The sequence below is a fragment of the Medicago sativa genome, chromosome 5, assembly GCF_051527215.1.
Source record: "Medicago sativa cultivar Bolivia chromosome 5, Bolivia_mono, whole genome shotgun sequence".
Taxonomy (NCBI): Eukaryota; Viridiplantae; Streptophyta; class Magnoliopsida; order Fabales; family Fabaceae; genus Medicago; species Medicago sativa.
This window is the reverse complement of record NC_140753.1, coordinates 16,577,178-16,603,166: the sequence shown is the minus strand read 5'-3', so window position 1 is coordinate 16,603,166 and position 25,989 is coordinate 16,577,178. Positions and strand designations below refer to the sequence as shown.

At 33.3% G+C, this 25,989-nt stretch overlaps 2 protein-coding genes across 2 annotated transcripts; both read left to right on the top strand.

Annotated features, from left to right (window-relative positions):
- The first annotated feature begins 3,040 nt into the window (after positions 1–3,040).
- Positions 3,041–3,526, top strand: LOC146920561 (uncharacterized). Its single transcript, XM_085711157.1, has one exon. It carries the CDS (start codon positions 3,041–3,043, stop codon positions 3,524–3,526), a length of 486 nt encoding a protein of 161 aa, XP_085567283.1.
- A 15,241-nt stretch (positions 3,527–18,767) lies between these two features.
- On the top strand, positions 18,768–24,724 carry LOC146920560 (isoflavone reductase homolog). Its single transcript, XM_085713987.1, has 4 exons — positions 18,768–19,173; positions 23,104–23,344; positions 23,473–23,676; positions 24,319–24,724. Exons 1-4 carry the CDS (start codon positions 18,844–18,846, stop codon positions 24,477–24,479), a joined length of 936 nt encoding a protein of 311 aa, XP_085570113.1. The 5' UTR covers positions 18,768–18,843; the 3' UTR covers positions 24,480–24,724.
- Positions 24,725–25,989: the final 1,265 nt, after the last annotated feature.

Sequence of the window (25,989 nt, the reverse complement as noted above, 5' to 3'; positions counted from 1 at the left end):
CGAGAAGTGCGCCAAAGTCCATCCCTGCAAACACAAAGAAACAAATATTTATATCACAAGCAATTATTACCACAAGTATTATTAACACAAAGAAACAAATATTTATATCACAAATATTTATATCCAATAAGTAAAAAAGAAGAAAAACAATTATTACCACAAGCAATGTCATGTAACCGCCAATGGAGGCCACAGCTGAGTCGGAGGTAAGAGATAGCTGCTCATATAGGAAAGCAAGTCCCATCCCACCCCATGACCAGTTGTCCAACTCGTCCATATCTTGCAGAGCAAGCAGCCAAAGCAGATTAATGTTTTTGCTGTTCTTGGCGGAAAAAATGGTCCAGCCAAGCAAGAGCAACTACAGCTCGCTCGTTCTCCTCCTCAACTGTGTCAACCTCAAGAAGTTGATTACACCTATTCAAGAGCTCCTCATATCGCCTCTTCAGTACACCAAAACTGATGTGAGAACCACCCTGTTTTATCAGCTCCTTAGCGGCTTCCTCCTCTGTAAACAGTAGGTCCGTCTGCATCATCTCTAACCCCTCCTCACGGGTTAACTCTCTATCAGGAAGGAGTCTCCCAGTGATGGGAATGCCTAGGAGACACGCCACATCATCTAGTGTGATGGTCATCTCTCCAACCGGTAGATGGAAGCTGCTGGTCTCCGCATGCCATCTATCTGTCATGGCACAAACGAACCCGTGAGATATGTTCTCGTACCCACTAGTCAGGAGGGGAGTCAGACCGGACATATTCACTTCATTCCAAAACCACTCATTTTGTTCCCCCGGAATAGGCAATGCCAAATTTTTAATGCTCAGCTTCTTCCCGTGGGAGATACCTTTCACCCTATGTTTTCTTCGAAACTGAAATACAAAAACAAAACACAACAAACAATAAGTCGTTAAATAAATAATAAGTAAAACAAACATTAAATATATGCTAACATAAATGTTAATTCTAACATTAAATAAGTAAAATAATAATTAGAATAATTTGTATAAATAGTAAAAGAAGTAAAATAAACACTAAGAAGTAAAATAAACAACATTAATTATTTTAATTGAATTTCAAAACAAAAAATAAGTAAAATAAACATTAAATTATACTTACATCGGCATCAACTCATATCCTACAAGCCACATGTCCACCAAAGTTAGGTAAAAGCGAGAGTTCAGAAGGCCCCCCTGCATAGCCGTCCGGACCGGCCTCGTACACTACCCTCGGCACCCCCTGAAAATGAGGCTCGGGCTGCTCATGCTGTTGAGGCTGCTCAGGCTCATCATTCTGTTGATGCTCCTCAATAACAGGCGGCTCCTCAACAACAGGCTCCTCAATAACAAACTGGTACTGGTGAGGCTGAGGCTCCTGAAACTGATACGCATCATGCGGCTGCTGATAGACTTCATAATGCGGCTGATACTGCGTCGGGTCCATAGTCTGGGATGGACCCGTCTGCGACGTTGACCCCTCTGCAACGTCATCTCCATCTCTAGCAAGTCTCGTGCCCCCACCTCTCCCTCGACCAGCCATAGGAGGGCGTACTGTTTGCTTCTCCCTCCGTGCACTGCTAGTAGAATTCTGCACTCTCCCTAACCTAAGTCTGTCATTCGTCACCTCAGGCGGCCTCTGAGACGTATTCCTCCGAGACATATTTGCACAACATTTAAAGAAGCAAAAAATCAATGACACATTTTCACACGGACATTGTGTCATTTCTAACAATTCAACAACAACACTAATATTTTGACAGTGTCATTTCAATCCGTAAACTACCACATTGCAGTCAAACATGTTATAATCAAAATTAACAAATCATGTGTTAACTAATTTGTTAAGTCACAATCCAAAACAACAAAATAATTACCATTGAGACATTTTACCAAACACATGGTGTGCAATTTTCAAACAACTACCTTAATCTAACAATTTGTAGACCCTAAACTACCACATTCTACTCTAAGCAACTTCTAAACAACAATTCCTAAGTTAATTCGTCACTAACAATCATCAAAACTAACATGCAAACCAAATCTATAAAAACCTAAAAATGTCATATTTCTTAAAAAAAACTAAAATTTCTACAAGTTAAATGCAATTAAGTAGGGTAATCATCACTTACTTGATAATGTGGGAGAAATTGGCTTTGAATGGTGCAAGAATGATGAAAATCGGATATGGGGGGAAAATTTTCGAAGTTGAGAAGTTGGAGAAATGAGGGAAATGTGTTTCTGTGTTGCTGTTAAATGACTTAACTAACGCCGCACAAGTTAACTTGCGCAACGCATGTTAAGTCACGCATAAAATATACCTTGCGCAAGTTAAGGTGCGCAGCGTGACCTAACTTGCGCAGGGGTAAAAATGGAATGGCTGCAGGGTGCGAGTGATTTGTGCTGGGTGGAGAGCAAAAATCTTGAAACTTTACTCTATGCATTTATATTTGTCTCAAATAATTTATAATTGAGACGAAGGTCCTGACCATCATATCATATCCATAAAAAGTTGTTTTGATTTGTCACATTTCTTGTTTAGATTTGTGAGTCTTTAACTAATGATAACCATGCAATACATGTAGACTTGATGAATTTGGAAGGGAGTCTTGGTGATAATTGGTTTTCTAATAAGGTGGTGAGGAAGGTTTCAAGTGGGAGGGAGACGAGTTTTTTGGAAGGATAGGTGGATAGGGGACAAACCATTAGCAAGTATTTTCCCTAGGCTTTTCTCCATTTCGCTCCAAAAGGAGGCAAAGGTGCGGGATTTGTGGTACTTACAAAATGGAGTGGTCTCTTGGAATCTTATGTGGAGGAGGCGCACCTTCATTTGGGAAAATAATTTAATTGTAGCGTGTTTGGCTATGATAGACGGTACACTCTTGGGGGAGGATGTGGATAGATGATGGTGGCTGCCGGAAGATGGAGGGGTGTACTCGGTGAACTCGTCATATAGAGTTCTCAAGGATTTGGTGCTTACGGAAGATGGTTTGAGTGAGGAAGTGGAAGTGTCGTTTACAAAGCTTTGGAAGAGTCCGGCTCCGTCAAAGATGGTGGCTTTCTCATGGTTGGCCATTATTGATCGTATTCCAACACGTTCAAATCTAGAGAGAAGGCATGCTTTAGCTCCCAGAGAGTCCCGTGAGTGTTTTTTATGTGGTCATGGGGAAGAGTCAACGACTCATCTTTTTGTTCATTGTGACGTAGTGGTGTTGATATGGAGGAAGATTATGGATTGGCTAGAGATTAATTTTATTACCCCTCAACATTTATTGATGCACTTTGACGGTTGGAGTGAGGCTTGTAATTCTAGGCGCCTCTTGAAAGCGTTTTGGTTAATTTGGCATGCGGCGGTTTGGGCAATTTGGAAAGAAAGGAATGCTAGGATTTTTAAAAATCAAGCGAAGCATGTGGATGAGGTGGTGGATGAGATCAAGGCGCTTTCTTGGTATTGGGCGATGAGTAGACTACGGATACCTACATGTCTATTTTACGAGTGGATATGGAATCCAAAGGAGTGTCTGAACAGGCGCTAATGGTGAGAGTCTTGCTGGCTGTTTTGCTTCGCAGCTGGGAAGAGGTTGGTTTTGGTGTTGTCAGCTGATGCCTTGCTGTTTTTGCCGCATGTTGTTATCTGTTTTTCTGCTGAATATTAGCAGTTTTTCTGTTAGTGTTTTTTTACCCTGTGCGCGGTGGATTGTTGTTAGCTACTGGGGTTTTTTTGTTGTAATTGTGAACTGATGTAACTTTTGCCTTTTTGCACTCCTTGTGCAAGGTTGTTTCTAATATATATGATGTTTCAAAAAAAAAAAAAAGAGAAATTTCTCACTATATGGTTATAATAAAAGTAGTTACGTACTTATTCACATTTCCATCAATAGCTAACAATTCTTTTTATGTTTGATTGAGGACTAAAATAGATTATATTACTATAGAAAAATGTCCCCGTAAATGTAGCTCAGTTGGTAGCTATCAGAGATAATTTGTGCAGGGGCTGGGGTTCGAACCTCGGAATCCCCACTTCTCCACACATAATGTGTGTTAATCTAACCACTAGGCTACTTGACCCAAAAAAAAATGCATTTTGAACAGCACAATGAGTGCAAAACCAGAACACTTGATAGTTAAGGTATCATTACAATACATGAACCAAAAATTATATGCAAAACTCAAACAAACAATGGGATTAAGCCACCAGTTGTGGTAATCAAAAGCAAAAGTAACATTATTTGTCTTCAACTACCAAATAGAGCGAAATTTAGTTATATCTAATAGATGATGCCCCGTTTCTTCTTTATTGTTGAAAATCCTATTATTTCTTTCTCTTCAAATCACCCAAATACACGAAAACCAAATTAACTATAAAGTGTTGAATAGGTTTGAAGTTACCACCCATATTGCCAAACTGAAGAAAGTGATGTGTCAAGAGAATTAGAGCAACAGATGAAACACTAAACCATTGTCATAAGAGATGTCAATTAGATCCGAAGAAGGGACAATTCAAAAAAAAGGTGATCCACCGATTAGGTCGAGCCACACCCAGATGTACATAATTGTAAGTCTTGAGGAAAAATGTCGGGCCAAAACAAATTGTCTTTGGTTGGGATCCAATCATGAAGGAGACGACAAGCAAAAAAAAAAGATAACTTTCAATGCCACATGTACCAAAAAATATTAAAAATGAAAGTTAATTAAACAATCAAGATATATTTGTTGTTGTTGGCTCACTGTAAGATATAGTAGACTTTTATGATCCAACAATTTACCTTTTAGAAAATAAATCGAATGGTTTAACTTAAAAAAATTAATAAGGTCTATGGTGAACCATCTATAATGTTGGTCCATCTTAGATATTTGGGGTTAAAGTTAATATAAATGGACCAAACTGACTGACAGAGGTAAAATTAAAGGACCATTATGGACGTTTTAGTAGTTATGGTACCAAAATGAAACTAAGAAAATAGTTAGGAGACCAAATGACCAATTTAGCCAAAAAAATAAGAGAAATTTTTTTCCACCTTATGAGTTACACGTGCCTCATATGTTATTTCAATTTTATCCTTGTTCATATTCTATAATCTGAATTCAAAAAATGGATCCAACTTGTGACATTGTGGCGGGAATGTCACATGACATTGTCCAACCAAAATGTGACAAATATGTTTGTTGTTTTCTTTTCTCTCTCTCCTTCACAAGGTTTTTTCGTTTTTATTTTATTTTAAAATGAGGTTGTTCATGTGTCAGATTGTGGTTAGACATAGACATGGCAACAAAAATCATACCCGCGGGTACCCATCCGAACCAAACTCAATTTGACGGGAACCCATCCGAGTCAAATTGGGTTTGGTTCGGACAGGTAACCACGAGTATGGGTTTTGTTGCCATGCCTATATGAGAGTAGGGTATGGAGACGGGGAAAGTAAAATCCGTCTCCACCCCACCCCATTGTCATGTCTACTATCATGTGACATTTTCGTCACAATGTCAAACAAGTGGGATGTCAAAAAAAATGTGGTTCGAAATTTATAATTCGAAACATGCATAAGTCTAACAAACGATAAGAACATCCTCCAATTTCAATAGTTGTGAATTTTTTCCTAAAAAACCTCCCAAAAAGTGAAAAATGAAAAAACGTATCAAATAAAATCTCAAGAATACCACTAAAAAATTCTAGAAATCAAACAAAACTAATGTAATATTTTTTAGATTTTATCAAAATATGAAGAAGAAAGAAAGGTCCAAATGATAAAATTTTGAATTTTAAAAACAAAATCTTGAAAGAAATCCCTTCTACCAAAATAATTCTAATCCTTAATCATCACAATTTTAAAGCAAATACCTCATTTTCAACTCAATCTTCTCATCATCACTCCACCATAAAACCTAACCTTCCATTTACCCTTTCTACTACATTCTTAACCAAATCACATCATGGTGCTTCAAAGATATCAGAAGGTGCTTTCAGATGGTTCTTGAATTTTGTCAATTTATGTTCAAAATGAGGAGAAATCGGACACAGTTACCCAAAAATTGTTTTCTTTCTTCAATTAAAAATGTGCACTTTCAAGATTTGAAATACAATAAACACATGAGAGGATTGATTAGAATGATTCATACTAGATTGATGACCCGTGCGCCGCACGGGTCTTTTAGAATTAAAGACTTAATTATATTTTCTTCTAAAAAACATACTAAGTTATATTTTCTTCATTTTGAAAAAATTATGTAGACACTCAAATACTACCCAATACCTTGAAAGATAAAGAGAGGGAGAGTGTGAGGCAGTAGATGTGTTATGTGATAGAAAAAGATTGATAAAGAGAAAATAGAATGATGAATTGGTGTGAGAAAATAAATGATGTCTAAATTTCATTGTTGTATATTTTGTTTACAATAATATATTTTCAAGATACAAATGATTTTTTTTTTCTTTTTTGAAGAATCAAGATACAAATCATATATTTCGTTTTTATTAACTTGCTACTTCGATCCCGACCAAGCATGTAAGACATTAATATACATTTGGACTTTAAAGTGTATTTTATTCTTCAAGCATTCGTATTTGGTCTTTAAAATGCCCATCTAATTAATCATCATATTTGCATTTCTTCTTCATATTATATACTATTAACTTCGGATAAAAAAGGAGAAAAAAACGTTAGCATCATCTCAGCATTTTGAAGTCTTTTTTATTGTTTCTAGTTATCAATTTTCTAAATTGTTTATATAAAACTAAGCCTCTAAGATTTTAAGCACTTGTTTTTTCATATTATTTAGTATGTTGACTTGGATAATAACTCGCTTTCAGTTCATTATTGGTCATCAGTTGATTCTTATCATGCTAACTAAGAAGCATATGATCTATATTTTGTATCAGGTTCTCACGTTGTTATGTATTTTGAATCCAAAGTTGCTAAGATCAAAACTCATTCAATTGTAAGCAGATTTCTAGTGTATTATGAGCAGATTTCTAAGGAGAGGGTTGTTTAAAAGGAAATGAAGTCTGGCAGAACAAATATAGTAGTCAAAGCAAAACAACATTAAATTAGTGTTGATCAAACATGACAATAACCCACAAAACTGAAATCCAGTCGCAAAAGATCAACACAACATAACATAACAGCGCAACAAAACAACATCACCCAAAAAGTGCATAAAAAATGTGCATTACATGTCCCAAACTAAAAAGAAAAAACCAAAACATCAAGATAACATTGAACAAAAGGAAATATATGAGCAGATTTCCAAGTTAGGTGACAGTCCATCTCCACTAATTCTTCCAGAAATACTAATAAGAGGAATCCTTGAATGGAGAACCAACATCAGAGGCAGAAGTATGAAAATGATCCTATGATTTGCAGCATCCGTCACACCAAACTTAACCATTGATCATTTAGTGAACTTACGTGCTTCACAAATATGTTCCATTGCCCATAAATGATGCACGACAGATCCTTGCCATTACTGAACTTCATGTTACATTTCTAGCTATACCCCAAGTAATCAAGTATCGTAAGTTCGGGCGCTTCAGTGAAATAGACCTTACCATTCTTCTTCTAAATCTTAACCTTGAATTTATTCTTGTTTGGATCACGAAGCATAACAAAGGGAGCCATTTCCATTCCATACTCCCTTGAGAAGCAAGCGGGTAGCTTTGCCTTGCGATGAAATAAATTAAGTATGAATCTATAAGTAGATTGACTGAAAGTAACAAACACATTCTGATATAAAGTGCAATAAAATTTGTCAAAGTGATAGACTTTCAGGTAGTTAACAAACTATAAATGAATGTAAAAGACATGCAACACTACTAACATGAAATACGGTCTTTCATGTAATGATATCCTAACATGAAATAGTTTTTACAAAAATGCAACGCCAAATACGGACCAGCAGCTCTAATATTTTAACTTATAATTCCTAAACCCTAATCTTTTAAGTCTTTATAAATAAACATAGTCCCTATAACATTTAACTTCTGCACATAAGCATTTACTGGCCAAGTTTATAAGTCGCATAAGTAGCCAAGATATTAATCAATGAAAGATATCTAACAACTAAGTATAATAACATGAGTATCCAAATATTTAACATATGCAAGGCAGAATGACATCATTTATCTCTTTGGTGAAGTATGATACGGAAGGCAAAATACATAAACGAACAATCTGCTACTTACAATTCCGACATCATATTCGAACTAAAATGTTCTCATCTTGATCAAATCATCACGAACGGTCTTCCCTTATTTTTATTAGTATGTTGAAAACTAATTTGTGTGAATCAAGTATAGTGTTTGCAGCAATTCATTCTCTTCATCTTCTCTCTCGTAGCTTATGTTTGTGTGAGATTTATGTTATGGTTATGTCTGATTGATATCAGTAGCAATTGAAAGAAAAAAAATCATTTAGAAGCAAGTTTGGAGTTGAGATGCACACAAAGCCATAAAACCAAAATAATAGACAAAGAAGATTGAATGTTGTACACTTGCCATGAATAGAAGCAATTGAAAAAAAAACTGTATATGTAGCTTACTTACAATCACAACCAAGAGAGAACCCTAGAAAAAAAATTAACCTAATGTTACTAAAAATCCAAAAATCAAAAATGAAAAGCCTCTGAAGAACAAAAAGACCGTGTTTAATAAAAGAGAGAAAGTTGAATTGAAAATCAAATTGCATAAATAATAGTAAGCCTAAAAATAAGGAAAGCCAAACAAAATTTCAAAACCATAAAACCACAATTAAATGTATTGTGTATACCAGGCATGAAAATTTGAAAATAACTTTGCATAGAAACCATAAAGCCACAATGACCCAATTAACAATACAAACTCCACTAAGTTCCACCAAAATTTAAATTTCAAATAGGATGGGAGGGAAAAATTTAGGGTTGCTCTCATTAGTAATTAATGCATTAGAAATAGAGGGAAATTTTTAGGGTTTAGTGTTTGCAAACCTAATAAGATTAAGGAGTAACTAGACCATCGACCCGTGCTCCGCACGGGTCCTACCAGCTTACACATGCGCGTTTGAAGTTACGATTATTAGTCTCTTCCTATATTAATTGGTTATAACTGAATCAATATGTAAGTAATATTTTATAAAATTCCAATTACGATAAATATTAGTCGCATAATGGTGACTTTAGTAATATAATTTGTTGCTACCATTGGAATGCAATAAATCAAAATATCGTACAAAAATCATTGATTTTTAGCACAACTTATCTTACATTACGAAATACTTTTGGATATACTACATTTGAAGTCACATTGGCATCTTGAACATTTTCATCCATTGTAATCATCTTCAATCCATCTCTGGAGGTAACTCTTGATATTGCAACATATAACTGACCATGTGAAAACACATGACTTGGCAAATATATCTCAACTTTCTTCAGATATTGTTCTTGACTTTTGTTAATAGTCATTGCGAAAGAAACAACTATTGGAAACTGTCTCCGTTGAAATTTGAAAGGTATCATGACATCAGAAGGAGTAAGAGATAATCTTGGTATAAAAAAATTTCTTGCATATATTGCTTCGAAATATGACCTTTCCTTCAGGCACAAATTTACCCATTCTAGTTATGATTAGTCTTGTGCCATTGCATAATCCTGATCTTTGATCTGTATTCCTTAACAACATCACTGGAACACCAACCTTTAACCTGAGTTTGTGATTTGGAAGACCAGGTGTATTAATTGTGTTGAGAAATTCAGGAGTGTGGACAACATCAATTGCATCGCCATTCGGGTTTGTTGCTAACGGCGAATCTTAACTCAGATACATTTTTGCTTCGCCTGGAATCAAATCCAATATATAATCGTTTATTTGTTTGACAACTGAATGCTTTGGAGTTAATATGGACTTGTCTTGAAAATAAGCTATATCAGTCATGCTATCTAATATATTTGGATAGGTGATCTTGACAATAGTCGCAATAGAATTCTTTGTGTTCATTATAACTTATAGTATTATTATTGCTTTCCATTAGTGATATCGGCAAAAGGAGTGCGCGAACTTATGTTACGACTTTTTTACCTCATATGAATACAATGATTCTCTTTAGAGGATTCTTGTGAAACTTGTTGCCCATTTCATGCTCAGTTTGGTTTTTTTTCCTTCAATGCTTTAGATAACAAAGTCAATGGTTCATTTTTTGCAATGCCGATTAGTTGTCCATCAGTTAGGTATACACACACACACGTGTGGAGTCCTCCCATACACATGCGGCTCATATCATAAGTACTGCACAATTATATATGTAAAACCAGTGCATGCTTGCTGATATATACGTGCTTTGTGTATCTCAATACAATAACAACTCTTCGTTTTATGCATGATTGCATTTTGGATCCACCAAAGTTACATAACGGTACAACTCATAACCAATGTCTTTTGTATGGTGTGTACCCAAAAACATATAATCATGCGACACATATTGCATAACAAAAAAATGCAATGTCAATTAAACTTTTCTAAATAGCGGCAAAAAGAGCATTGTAAACAAAGTGCATCAATAAACAATAAAAGCACAGAAACTAACAACAATATCTTATGACCTTAGTTTGTGAATCGATCTAAATAAATTTATTACTTAAAAAAAACACGTCAATTAAACTTTTCTAAACAACGGCAAAAAAGAGCAATGTAAAGGAAGTGCATCAATAAACAAAAACACCACAGAAACTAATGGAGAGCATTAGCATATGACCTTCATATGTGAATCAATCTAAAAGGCCCTAAGCCCCAAAATTTCTACAAATAAATTTTTTTACCGAAAAAAAACTATTTTTTTAAAAAAAAATTATTGGAAAAAAATATGGAAAAAAATTACCGGGATTTTTTTTTACCTGAAAATTTTTTTTACCGGGAATTTTTTTTTACCGAATTTTTTTTTAAAGTAAAAAAAATATTTTACCGAAACTTTTTTACGAAAAAATATTTACTTGAAATCAACATTAAATGATGGTACCAAAGCTTGCATAACACACCAAGGAGACATTAATGATGACATGTCCACACTTGAGAGGGAAATTCAAATTTGAAAACTTGAAATCAACATTAAATGCATCATTAAATGATGGTACCAAAGCTTGCATAACACACCTAGGAGATGTGTTTGGGAGGGAAAACACAAAAGCAATTAGGGTTAAGCATTTGCTTGACCTAACTGGCTTTTATAATAAGTATGAAGGATGGCTCTTAAAGTGTATACCCTTGTTACAAACGGGTGTTCAGTCTATGTGCTAATACAATTCGAATTATATATAGTCCATGCATTAGCTAGTCCAAATGAGTGGACTAACGAAGAGGTGGATTTTTTTTTTTTTTGGGTTAAATATGTTTTTGGTCCCTATAAAATTGCAACCTTCTAAGTTTAGTCCTTACTTAATTTTAATAGTTTTTTTAATCCCTACAAAAAAAAATTTACTTATAATTTTAGTCCCTGCTAAAATAAATTTTGTTTAATTATCCTTAAATTTTAAAATTTTTTAACGATTCTTTTTATAGAAGTTTAGAACACTATGAAAGGTTCATTTACTAAAATCTATAATTTTTTAACATGAAATAAATTAAATATGAATTTTTTAAAACGACAAAAGTTTAAGATATAAGTAACAAAAATATGGACGTAGAAATCAAATTTTTGCGATATTTTTTTCGGAGGACCTTTTAATAACGTTCTTAACACGCCTGTAAAAAATTGTTGAAAAACTTAAGAGTTTAAGCATAAATTAAACAAATTTGGATTGAGTAAGGACTAATATTGAGTGCAGAAATTTTTTGTAGGGATTAAAAAAACTATTAAAATTAAGTAAGGACTAAACTTACAAGGTCGCAATTTTGTAGGGACCAAAAACATAATTAACCCTTTTTTTTTTTGTGTTCATTTAGAACCTTTTTTTTTTGTTTGCTTTTTTCCTTTCTCCAACTCAATGAATCCCAAAAGAAAATATTCACCTCTTCATTAGTCTACTCATTTGGGAGCTGAGATCCACTTCATTTATAAAAATAAATGAAGATTGTATTATGAAAGAAATAGACAAAAAAAAGTGGTAGTTCCAATCATCAAATAGGTTTTACCATCATGAATTGTTTTTAAAATTTATTGTGTATTTATTTTTTTAAATAAAAGAAATGGAATGGATCTTTACTCAATCGTTCCAACCACTTGAAAATAGAGTGCTTAATTGCAATGACGACAGTATTGGACATGAAAAGAACAAGTGGTTGTGAGTTTGTACTTCAAACCAAGTTATTGATAAATGTCTCCAATTATTGTACGTCTCCAATTATTATGCCTCGAAAATTGCTGTATCATTTAATTTAGTTGCCAACTAAGAGCATCCACAATGGTAGTTCTCTAACCAGGACTCCTTAAATGGACCATACGTGACACATCACTTATTTATAATTTTTTAATAAAAGTATCTATTAAGGACTCAATGACTTCAATGACAATACACTAATAAGGACTCCAATGAAAAGTACTTCAATATGTCCCACTATCTTTACATCATTAAACAAAAATAATTTACATATTACTCCTTTTTACAAGTGGGACCAAGTAGTACACATTTTATTACTCCTTTATGCAAGTGGGACCAAGTAGTACACATTTTATTATTTTTTTAAATGTGGGACCCGTTAGTTACCCAGGAGAGAGAGGGTCCTCATATAGTTGTCCGTTCCTTAACGGGGACTCATTTTTTCTTCCTCCAATGGAGGGTCCTTAACGGGGAGTGGTCCTTGTTAAGTAAGGACCCCCATTAGAGATGCTCTAATTTACAGCTCCTTCAAAGGTGAATATTTTTTTGTTGGAGGTTGTTTCAGTACCGACACAGATGAAATTACCATAAAGAGGAATAATTAGAGATATTTATCAATAGGGGTGGCAAAACGGGTCTAACCCGCCGGGCCAGTCCGTTTGGCCCGATTTTTTTGGCGGGTTGAGTCGAAGTTTTGAACTCGCTTTCTATAGTTGGCTCGTCTCGTCTCGTTAAAATACGGGACGGGCACGGGGAGGGTCGGCCCGCATAACTCGTTGAAAACGGGACAGGCACGAGGCGTGGTTGGGCGTCCCGCTTAACTCGTGTTTTAATTTGTTAGTTTGAGTCTTATTTTATGTTTTTGGATTTATTTTGCTTGTTAGATATATTTTGAGACTTATTTTATGCTTTTGGATTTATCTTGGTTGTTGAGTTTATTTATTTTGAGACTTATTTTATAATTTGGTTGTTGGATTTATTTTATGATTTGTTTTATGTTGCACATTTGCCTTATTTTGCTATTAGTTATGATGTTGAATTCGACAATTTGATAATTATCTTGTTTTTCACAAATTTACTTGCTACCTATTCTTTTATATTTTTTTTACGGTAAAAGCAACATAGTTTTTTTTTGTAACAAGTTGTAAAAAAACAAAAAATAATTTTTTTTTGTTTGGCGGACCGGCCCGCCAACTCGCAAGCCCGTCACTAAATGGGGCGGGTGAGATTTTGGACTCGGTCACAAAATTTGACTCGGCTCGTCTCGTCTCGTTTTTAGCGGGCTTAGACGGGACCTGCCTAAATGGGGCGGGCCGGCCCGCTTTGCCATCCCTATTTATCAATAATGTTGTGTGATGTCTGAAATGGAAACTCACAATTAGTTATTCTTTACTTATATTTAATCATGGCAACAAAGCTCATACATGTGGATGATACCTACCTAAACTAAACTTAAATTGACGGATTTTCTGTGCTTTGAGTGAGTTCGGGTATGAATTTGAGTTTTCCGCGATTTCAAAACATGGGTATGAGGACGAATAATGAGAATATAAGTGTCCACCCCGAGGCCCGACTCCATACCCAAACTCGTTCCGAATATTGAAAATCAATTTATTATCCTTTTATATAAATAGAAACACAAACTATAAATCATTTCACTCGCTCAATCAAAGTCTCAGTCTGCCACACGACACTCGTTTCTCTAAGTTCTATCTCTTCTCCTTCCACGTCTAACACCCTCTCTCTTTTTCTTCTCTATCACCATAGCCATTGATCGACATCATATCATTGTTGGATATAATGCATTACAACATTGAGACTGAGGCTGAAAAATACTTTTTTTATTAAAAATAATTATCCACCGTGGCGGTGGGGATGGAGCGGGGATACTCGAACCCGTCGGGGACGGGGATGAGATTCGATTTATCATCTTCATTTGATATGGGTGGGGTAAAAAGTAAGTATTTGGAAGCCCCATCCCCACCACGACCTATTGCCATGCCTACTAGTGTTTGGTTTTCAAGACAAACCGTGAAGATATAAATAGATAAGGAGAGTATGAGAAAAGAGAGATATGAGAAATGTGATTAATTTGAAAGAGAGATTGTTTGGTATAAGAGATAAAGAAAATAAATAAAGAAGAGAATATAGATAGTAGCTCCAATGAGTCCTAAGGAAGATTTGCCAATAACAACAGAGACACCCATTTCTCGATACCTAAGTGGGTCTCTCTTGTACACACCACTAATTTTATAATTTTTTTAAGGCTTAATACATACGCAGGTCCCTTAACTTATTTTTTTCTTCTCACTTCAGTCCCTTAACTTTTAAATGTGTCAATTTGGTCCTGTAAGTCCTCTTCCGTTTATCCATTTGGTCCTTTCTGTTAACTTTTTTTAAAAAAAAGTTAAGTCTGCATAGAATGTATTAAAAAATTAAAAAAAATTAAAAAAATCAGAAAAAAAATAAAAATTAAAAGAAAAGGAAAATGGAAGAGGCGTGAGAGAAGAAGAAACTTTAATCTTATTCTTCTACAACTTATTCTTCTCCAAAAATCATAAATATTCAATTTCAAAACCCATAAAAGAAAAAACTTTAATCTTTAACTCAAAACCCATAACAATTTCCTTCAACCCTTTGATCTTTTTGAATTTCTACCTTCATCTTCTTCCTATTATTTTCATCTTCATCGTTGACATTCATCAAAAATCCAGAAAAATCAAAAATTGAAATTGAACCAAAATCATCACAAAACACTCGCAGCAGATTCTGTGTTGCTTCCTTGCATAATCAAATCAACCCATGGAGAATAAACATTCAAAATTTCTTTTTGATTTTCATCAACAACAACTCTATTTTTTTTTTCATTTAAAACTAAATTCAATATTCATTTGAATTGCTTCATCATCGTTTCCCAATTTCCCAAATTCTGTAATGCTTTTCTCGCTGACCCATTTTGAATTCATTCCATCAACTTCTTTACACCGTATGCGTGAACCTGACTCTTGTTTTGTTGTTTCTCTTTGTTGTCTCTGTTAGAAAGCTTCTTGTGTACAAGAGAATTGGAATCGTTAAGGACAGTACTACCTCAAATGATAGTCCAATTTGCAGTGTTCTTGATAGATAAACGAGTTATGTTTCAATAGGTGTTTGGTTTGTGTTAAGCTTCTCAGCTTTGAATTGCAAATTCAAGGTGTTAGAGAAGTTTCAGATCCATAATTTTTGGGTAGAGATTGAAGGAAAACGAACAGGATTTGTGAGGTGAAGTAGAAATTGAAGGAAAACGAAAGAAAAAAAATCCAGGATTTTGAGTTGAAGGAAAACTAAAAAACTTTCCAGGAAGATGCATGGTTCTTCTTCTCTCACGCCTCTTCCATTTTCCTTTTCTTTTAATTTTTTTTTCTGATTTTTTTAATTTTTTTTAATTTTTTAATGCATACTGTGCAGACTTAACGTTTTTTTTTAAAAGTTAACAGAAAGGATCAAATGGGTAAACGAAAGAGGACTTACAGGACTAAATTGACACATTTAAAAATTAAGGGACTGAAGTGAGAAGAAAAAATACGTTAAGAGACCTGCGTATGTATTAAACCATTTTTTAATAATAGTACATAATAAACACCAAATCAGTCTCATCAATAACTTTATATCATCTATCATTAACTTTATATCATTTTATTTTAATATTAAAATCATGTGGGACTCGGAGAGAGATGATGGTTAATTGAACACTCTCGCTCTATGAGCACCAACAAATTTTTCTTCTTCTCAATTCCTTAAAATAAACCGAAGGTATCTATTACTCCTTCCGTTTTAAAATAAGTGTCGTTTTAGTCAAAAAAAATTGTTTCAAAATAAATGTCACTTTCAGTTTCCAATGCAATAATAACTTTTTCTTTTCAATTTTACCCTTCAATTAATACTATGTTACACTACTTCCAAAATATTATTTTTTCTTTAATGAAAAATAAACCAATAGTTGATTAGGATAATTTTGTAAAATTGCTATGACATTTGACTACTTTATTCCATTCCTTAATATGTGTGCAATTAGCTAAAGCGACACTTATTTTGAAACGGAGGGAGTAAATACCAATGCTTAATAAAATAAATGAATAATAAAATTAATAATCAAAATAATGAAATGGAAACAAATTAACTCTTGCCATCTAAGCGTCATGTCATTAATAAAAGGGGTACATCATCAAAACTGATAGGCGATTAAAATACAAAGAAATATATAATAGAGAGATAAAAAATTTGGTTTTAAAAAGGGGGATTAAAAGTTTAGTCAAGGTAAAATAGAGGGATCAAAAGTTCATTTAATCTTAAGTTACATTATTATCTTGGCTTAATAGCATTTTTGGTTCCTTATGTTTGCAAAAGTTGCGATTTTGGCCCCCTATGTTTAAAAACTACAAAACCGCCCCTTATGTATTGGTTTCGTTGCACTTTTGGCCCCATGGTCAATTTTGACCTGGTCCACGCTGGCATGGCACCCACATCACTTATGTGAGGTGCCACGTGGAATTTAATTTATTTTTTTATTTTTTAATTCATTTTTGTTTTTTTCTTTTTGAAAAAAAAAGAAAAAGAAAAAGGCTTAATAGCACTTTTGGCCCCCTATGTTTGCAAAAGTTGCGATTTTGGCCCCCTATGTTTAAAAACTACAAAACCGCCCCTTATTGCTTCCTTCAAATGCTCCTCTGCATGTCTCTTCTTAAAGTTCCCATACAGATGCTTTACACCCAATCTATGCTCATGAGTATCATGAATTGATGCAATTGTGTTCACCAGTCCCTTCAGTTAAATAACACATCATTAAAACATAATTAAACAGGAACACATTTATAAATAACAACTATAATCTAATAACAATTGCATACCTTTTGATGGTCTGATATGAAAGACATACTCACCCCATGTTTCAAGAGTATGGTCTATCTTACTGTAGGATATGAGATTTGTGTATAGGTATGAGAACGGTGTACTAAACTCAATAGCTGCAAGAAATCATTGCAGGGCCTCTCATCTTCTCCTTAGCCTTATCTCATGTGCGCTGGTGATGACTGGCTAGCTCACCAAGAACATCAGGATATGTCGATGGGGACTTTCCCACGGCTCGTTATAGCCCTCCATAGTCTCAGAGCTGAGATAATGGACAGCTTTCCTCTAAGAGTGGTATCAGAGCGATTCGAGATCAAACAGAGGGTTAAAAGAAAGTCTTAACTTCGTCTCGGAAGTTCCGCAGGAACGTAAGCCAACTCAACTCCCAACTCTCATTAGCAAAGCTAGAGTAGCAATCTTTCTATCAATGACTTTCCTTGCCATCTTGATTGCCGCTCCGTGTGGAATTGGACCTAGAAGAATGAGTCTGGACTGAAAGCCCTTCCCACCTCCTTGGAATAGAAAGTTTTTTTCTCTGTTGTTGAATCGGTTCTATCTGAATCCTTCCCTGAGACTGGAAAAAGGGACTACGGGCGGCTACCAACAAGACTGACGAGTCCAGATGACTAATCTAAAGAATCCAGAACCACATTCCTTTTGCGTGCGGATTTAGCTAAGTGTCCGACTCTATTGGTCATAGTTCCCTGTTATTGCGGCCGTTTGCTCGTTTGCTAAATCTCATGTAGAATGGACAATTGTCATCACACTTAGCCACAATACATAAAGGGCGGTTTTGTAGTTTTTAAACATAGGGGGCCAAAATCGCAACTTTTGCAAACATAGAGGGCCAAAAGTGCTATTAAGCCTTTTTCTTTTTCTTGTTTTTCAAAAAAAACAAAAATGAATTAAAAAAAATAAAAAAAAAAAATAAATTAAACTCCACGTGGCACCTCACATAAGTGATGTGGGTGCCATGTCAGCGTGGACCAGGTCAAAATTGACCATGGGGGCCAAAAGTGCAACGAAACCAATACATAAGGGGCGGTTTTGTAGTTTTTAAACATAGGGGGCCAAAAGTGCTATTAAGCCTATTATCTTAACAAAAGTTATCCCATTATACTGTTTTGAAGGCAATATTATATTAAAGGAACCCTTTACCTTAATATAAGGCTTTGTTTTCTGTTATCATTTTTTGTGGTTGAATCCTTTACTTTGTTTGGGTATCTATTTGTAATAGGGGTTTCGACACTTGGCCACTTTTTGTTTTGTATCCAATGATTTTCTGATGTAACTTGATACTTTTTCAGTTGGTTTTTTTGGCACTTCTTGTGCTGATTTTCCAGGCTTTTGGTAATATATTCCATTTTATCTTCTTAACAAAATATATACTAAGGGAAACACTAATATATACCATCAAGGCATATGTTAGTATACCAAAAATAAAATTATATATTAAAAATTGTGCCAATTTATTTTATAAAAGTTTGAAAGTTAATTTTTTTTATAAATATTTGTTATTTGTGGAATCTTATGATATGTTAACAGTTAACATGGCTCTTATATTAACTAGAGTATAAGAAAAGTCACATTATTTTTTTATATTTTTGAGGAAAAAGGTCACATTATTTTGTTATAAATAGTTGGCACAGGAAAAATTGAACTATAGGTACAAGATAGAAAAACAATAATGGGAAAGAGTAAGGTTCTAGTTGTGGGGGGTACTGGGTATATTGGGAGGCGAATAGTGAAGGCAAGTTTAGAACAAGGTCATGAAACCTACGTACTTCAACGTCCTGATATAGGGCTTGATACTGAGAAGATGCAAATGCTTCTTTCATTCAAGAAACTAGGTGCTCATCTTGTGGAAGGTTCTTTTTCTAATCATCAGAGTTTGGTAGATGCTGTGAAACTAGTTGATGTTGTTATTTGCACCATGTCTGGAGTTCATTTTCGATCTCACAACTTGATGTTGCAACTCAAACTTGTTGAGGCCATCAAGGATGCAGGGAACGTCAAGGTATGTACATCATTATAATTATAATTCATGTACTCCACTCCCCTAAAAAAAATGAGTTTTGCTAACCAGTGTTCTCAGGGCAATGGTTAAGGAATCTGCAAATAGAAATTTTATCTTGAAAATATAAGATGTTCATTTTGATCAATTAATGATTACATAACTTTTTTATAAAAACTTACTTGTTTTGGATGCTTAAGTAATGACTTTGGGACATTGGTTAGCATTCTCCAAAAAAAATTCATATACTCTACTAGAAGAAATGGAAATAACCACTAGATTAGTTGAAGAACAAAAACAACGATGAAAATAACAAAATTGAAAATAAAATGATCATTGAAATTAGCTTCTTTAACACCGTAATCCTATGTGACAAAATAAGAAAGAGAAGAATTTTTCATTTTTCCATCTTTAAATTAATAAAATTAATCATGAATTTTTCAATTTTCAAGTAGTAACATACAGATTAAATTAATATGGAAATAACCACTAGATTAGTTGAAGAACAAAAACAACGATGAAAATAACAAAATTGAAAATAAAATGATCATTGAAATTAGCGTCTTTAACACCGTAATCCTATGTGACAAAATAAGAAAGAGAAGAATTTTTCATTTTTCCATCTTTAAATTAATAAAATTAATCATGAATTTTTTAATTTTCAAGTAGTAACATACAGATTAAATTAATAAATCATATTTTTTTTAATGAAAAAATATTGAACAGATACTTGAAAGTATTATTTTTTAATATTTACACCTAGAAGTTGAAAATATTTACATTATTTATATGAAATTGTTTATTTAAGAAGAGTTAAATTCATCTATTTTCAAACAACAAATTACCATTAGTTGTCCCTACATGAAATGGTTGGGGCTATGTTTGGTAAAAATAATAAATGACAAACTAAGTTATAGTTTATAATAGTTGATTGCAGATAACTTATAATTTATGGATAATAAATGATAGTTTATAAGTTTATTGAAGTGTTTGATAAAATTAACAATTCAATTAGATGAAAAATGTAAAATAACACAAAAGAACATTATTAATTTATAATAAAAATTGTTTAAAAATTTAAGATACTTAGAATTTACTAATTTGAATTTAATATATATTATTAAATTAATTTTTTTATGAAATTTTATTTTAAATTTATATAGAATATTATTATATATGTATATATACAAAAAAATTACACATAAGTTGAAAGTAAGCAGACCTAACCCATAAGTAGAGATAGCTAGAAGAAAATCATGTGCATGTGTTGCTTACAAAAGTCCAAAAATTGATTTATGTCTTGTGGTCATGTCAAACTTGACATCCATATCTTGAACACTTTTATTAAAAAAAGGCACTCGCTGATACATGTTGTGCTTTAGGAGGGTTAGTGTCCTTGCTAGTGAAACTGTTATGGTCAAAATCTGAATTAGTACCACAAAGACCATCCAAAACATTGTCAAAATCAAAGTTCATACCACTTATCCTAGTGTCTCTCAAAATATAATCTTGTTGCCCCAAAGATTGGACCCTAGAAGTCACAAAAACTTACGAGGAAGCCACACAATTTACATTCATTCGAATTTTTATACTTTATATAAAAAAAATAACAATAAAATATCTTTCAATTAATTCATTTTAAATTATAAATGTAACAATAAAAGTTATAAGCTATAAACGTAACAATAAAAAGTAAACCCGTTTAATTTTAAATCTATGCTATATATAAAATAAAATAAAAATCATGATTTGGAGTGGCTTTTTCACTTCCAACTCTAAAAAAAATTGTTTATAAAAAGTTATATTGACGGTGTCATTCGAGAATTTGTCTATAAAAAGTTATATTGTCGGTGTTATTGAAAAAGACAAGTATTATTTGTTACAGTTTGAAAATACAAAATAAATATATACCTATAATTTAAATAGAAATCAATGGAAGATAAAAATAATATGGCTAACAATGGAAGAAAAAAAAATGATAAGTTATAAACTTAAATACTGTGTGAAATAGCGTTGGGTAATAAATTATAAGCTAGTAAAATAATTTATAACGTAATGAAATGACAGTACCAAAAATGACTTTTTTTTATTAAGCAAGCTTATAAGCTATAAGTAAGCTTATTGGTTTTCTCAAACAGACCCAATTCAAACATGTGATAATGCAGTTGTATGAGTGTTTTAGATGGTGTTTGTCATTTGGTATATATTCAAGTGAAATAAGATGTGTGGATGTTTGTTTAGGCATTCTAATATAGAACTCTAAAAAATTGTTTAATAGTAGGCAAATGACTCTTTATTTCATAAAAATGATCGTTAATCCATAAATTTATGAAGCAAGAGTCCCAATACACCTCAATTTATGAGTGTATTGTAGAAGTTCCCTTAAAAGTATGGTATGTCTAATTTTGACTTAGTCAAACTCCACCTAACGAATGCATCCAACCAACCTTGGCGGAGCCGAAGGTTTAAGGAGAAGAGGTGATGACTGATGAGGCTGAGAGCTAGCGCACCACCGATGTACTGCTACAATGAATGCGAACAATTTTGATATGTCAGAGAAGAGAAAGGGTGGCAATGGTAGAGGTTGTGGTGAGGTGAACAAAGGTTGTTGAAGACACTCGTGTGATCGTGGTAGTGATGAGATTTTAAAATGAAATGTTTGTGGATAAAATTAGATTTAGAAGTAATATATGTAGAATGTTTTATCCAAAAATAATTTGAAACTAGTTAAAAAATGAAGTAAAGTATTTAGCAGTGGCGGAGCCAGACAATTTTTTTTGGGGTGGCCGCTAAATTTTTTTTTTTTTGCTTACCTCTTGAACGAATTGTGAAGGTTTGAGGGAATGCTTGGTGGAATGGAGATGGGAAGAGGCGTGAGAGAGTAGAGGAGGAAGGAGAAGAAGATTGAGAAAAAAGAAAAGAAAGAGGACGCGAGAGATAGAAAGGAAAGAGCAGAATATAATTATGTCCAAACAGTAAAAGTGCCTTGCATAGTAACATAAAAGAATTATTGCTTCAGCCCGTGACTGCTATCCAGTTTCTTCTTTGTCTTGAACGTGTTTATTCTATCTCTTAAACGTAACTTGGGCTTGTCCAAAAATTAATTAAACAAACTTTTCCTGTCATATTTATTTTTCTATGAACATTAGTCCTCTTAACACATTAATCCGATAATATTCCAAATATTAACGGGATATTACAGTGTTGATTGGCTAAAGCCGACCAACTTTGTTCTACAATCTGTCACCATAGACAAGAGAGGAAAGCGTTTCAGAAAAAGGTGGGATGGCATGGTTGTAAATCTCATATTAACACAGGGGTATTTTGGTAATTTCCTAGAAATAATGGGGTGGCCATGGCCTTCCCATGTCCTAACGTGGCTCCGCCACTGGTATTTAGTGGATAGGATTTTATATATAGAGGGCATATCATGTGAGAGCACCTCTTAAAATGAGAGATGAGAGGGTTAGATCTTGACCCTTGAACTAATCTTTATTGTGTTATATATATATATATATATATATATATATATATATATGGTTATGTTACAAGACACCTTCATAAAAAGTAGTGTGGTGTCTTTTATCAAGTCACACCTCAAGGTGTGATTTTCACTTTTTTAGTTATAACTTTGATAAAAGACACCTTCATAAAAAGTAGTTGGTGTCTTTTAACAAATGCTCATAGAGTAACTTGATAAAAGACACCTTCACAAAAGGTGTCTTCTATCATAACCCATATATATATATATATATATATATATATATATATATATATTACACACTTTCTTTAGGGAATCTACAAACTTACAAACTTTGACTTGAATCACTTTTTTAGGGAGTGTCTGCACAAAATGAATTGATTTTATCTCACATGGTTACGTATTTTTTTTTTCTTACTTGAACAAAATGTATTTTTTTTTCCTTCCGCTAGCGTTTCCTACCTTCAGAATTTGGGATGGACCCAGCTCTTATGGGACATGCACTTGAACCAGGAAGAGTCACATTTGATGATAAAATGGCCATAAGGAAAGCAATTGAGGATGCCAACATCCCTTTCACTTACATCTCCGCCAACTGTTTCGCGGGCTACTTTGCCGGTAACCTCTCTCAAATGGGAACACTCTTTCCTCCACGAGACAAGGTTGTTCTCTATGGCGACGGCAATGTCAAAGGTACTTAAAACCTTAGAAAAAATAGTTAACATTTTTTTTTGTTGCTAATGTGTGCTTAGCTAGGGCACACAAATATTAATCTTAGAATTTACACAATAAGATACATGAGTTGTACATGTTTGTGGCAGTTGTTTATATGGATGAAGATGATGTTGCAACATACACAATTAAGACAATTGATGATCCTCGAACGTTGAACAAGACAATATATATAAGGCCACCAGAAAACATCCTCACTCAAAGAGAGCTAGTTGAGAAATGGGAGAAACTTACTGGAAAGCAACTAGAGAAATCTACCATATCCGAACAAGACTTTCTTTCTTCCATGAAAGGTAAAACACATCTTTTAATAAATAACTAATTTTCTTTATTAATTCATATTAAGAAATATTTATAAGGGTTAATTATGTTTTTGGTCCCTACAAAATTGCGACCTTGTAAGTTTAGTCCTTACTTAATTTTAATAGCATTTTTAATCCCTACAAAAAAATTTTGCACTCAATATTAGTCCTTACTCAATCCAAATTTGTTTAATTTATGCTTAAACTCTTAAGTTTTTCAACAATTTTTTACTGGCGTGTTAAGAACGTTATTAAAAGGTCCTCCGAAAAAAATATCGCAAAAATTTGATTTCTACGTCCATATTTTTGTTACTTATATCTTAAACTTTTGTCGTTTTAAAAAATTCATATTTAATTTATTTCATGTTAAAAAATTATAGATTTTAGTAAATGAACCTTTCATAGTGTTCTAAACTTGTATAAAAAGAATCGTTAAAAAATTTAAGAGTTTAAGGATAATTAAACAAAATTTATTTTAGCAGGGACTAAAATTATAAGTAAATATTTTTTTGTAGGGATTAAAAAAGCTATTAAAATTAAGTAAGGACTAAACTTAGAAGGTCGCAATTTTATAGGGACCAAAAACATATTTAACCCTATTTATAATTGACTCTTGATTGGTGTGGAATGCAGGTTTGGACCTTGCAGGCCAAGTAGCAGTGGGGCATTTCTATCATATTTTCTTTGAAGGGTGTTTGACAAATTTTGAACTGAAGGATGGAGAAGAAGCATCAAAGCTTTATCCAGAGGTGCAATACACACGCATGGATGAATTTTTAAAAGTATATGCGTGACGAGATTATATATATAATATAAGCATGAAAATATGTACTTTTTATTCTTCAAATAAAAGATTAATCATGATTATCATGTTATATAATGAAGTAATTGAGGGGAAAGAACATTGATTATGTTAGATAATAAAGTGTTGGGCTTATAAGTTATTGACTCTTTATATTAGTAAGTTAGAGTCTATTAAGTTTTATTATATATTCTCTTGTAACCTTTTGTAATGTTAAGCTATTGATATTTTAAGAAACCCTAGCCGTCTTTATTATTCATGTTCTCTCTTTCTCTATTGTGTATTTGGAGTTCATCTTCCCTCCATTTAGGAAGCCTTCATTTACCCCAGTTCAGCTCTTAGATGTGTGACATTCGGCAAAAATAAAAGCAAGGGCTGTGACTAAAAGGTTTGGAAAAAGCAATTGTTTAATAAAAAAAGAAGCCACGCGCACTTACTCTTCTGGTTCAAACTTCACACGACCCTCAGGGGCGGACCTGAGCAAGGCAGGGTGTGGCAATAGCCACACCAGCCCAGGCCCAGCCCATACCTTTTTTTTTTTTTTTTATACAAAGCCAATTTTAAATAATATATATCTTCTATTTCATAACATTAGCAATTCAATAGCTGTGGCTTGGTGGTGTAGGTTTTGAGTACAAACTTGAATGTCTCAGGTTCAACTCTAACTTTTTGCACTTAATTTTTTTTTCTTTTCAAGTTTCAAGTTCAACTCTACTCTCGTTTGCAATTTTCTTAATTTTTTCAGATAATAATATAAACAATATAAATTATATATGAATATATATATTAAGATTTTATTTTGCAACTTATGTCATGCATTATCTAATCTATAAAAAAAATATATAAAGGGAAGACCCATTTTTGGATTGAGATTTTTTACTCCGAATTTATTTAAATTATTTTATCATTTTTATGATGTCATTTAAATTATTATTGAAAAGTTAAATTCACTAAAATATAAACAACTTTACCACACTAGGAACAAAATGATTGACGATTTGTTACGATTAATACAAATGTTATTATTTGTATAATTTATTTCGGCAAAATTTTAGTCATACTTTTTTCAAAAAAAAAAATTAGCCCCACTAATAATTTAATCCCAGATCCGCCCCTGACGACCCTTCTTCTTCTTCATTTGACCATCAGCACTGCCCTGTCTCTCCCTCTACCTCTCTCTGGTGCCGCCGCCACCGCCCCTTATAGTCTATACATAGGCAGCATCCTCCCCTTATACTCCATGTTACCTCGCCCAACTCACCCTCATTATCACACGTCGTTATCTTCACCGTTGTCGCCTCCGCTTCAAACTGTTATCTTAACCTCATCTTAAAAAGAAATTTATAAGATTCATCTTAGGACAGATGAATATAATTCAATTAGGAAAAGTTTTAAGGGACTTACATACTATTATCACTTATTAACACTGTCAAATTTTGTTCAGAAAAATAAAAATACAACTTGAAGTTGTTTTAAGGTTTTGGAGCTATAAAAACACCATT

Excerpts from the sequence above, each read along its gene's own strand:
- LOC146920561 (XM_085711157.1), top strand. The coding sequence starts at position 3,041 with ATGGTGGCTTTCTCATGGTTGGCCATTATTGATCGTATTCCAACACGT.
- LOC146920560 (XM_085713987.1), top strand. The coding sequence starts at position 18,844 with ATGGGAAAGAGTAAGGTTCTAGTTGTGGGGGGTACTGGGTATATTGGG. Across the intron at positions 19,174-23,103 it reads AGGATGCAGGGAACGTCAAG|CGTTTCCTACCTTCAGAATT; the intron begins GTATGTACATCA and ends TCCTTCCGCTAG. Across the intron at positions 23,345-23,472 it reads TGGCGACGGCAATGTCAAAG|TTGTTTATATGGATGAAGAT; the intron begins GTACTTAAAACC and ends TGTTTGTGGCAG.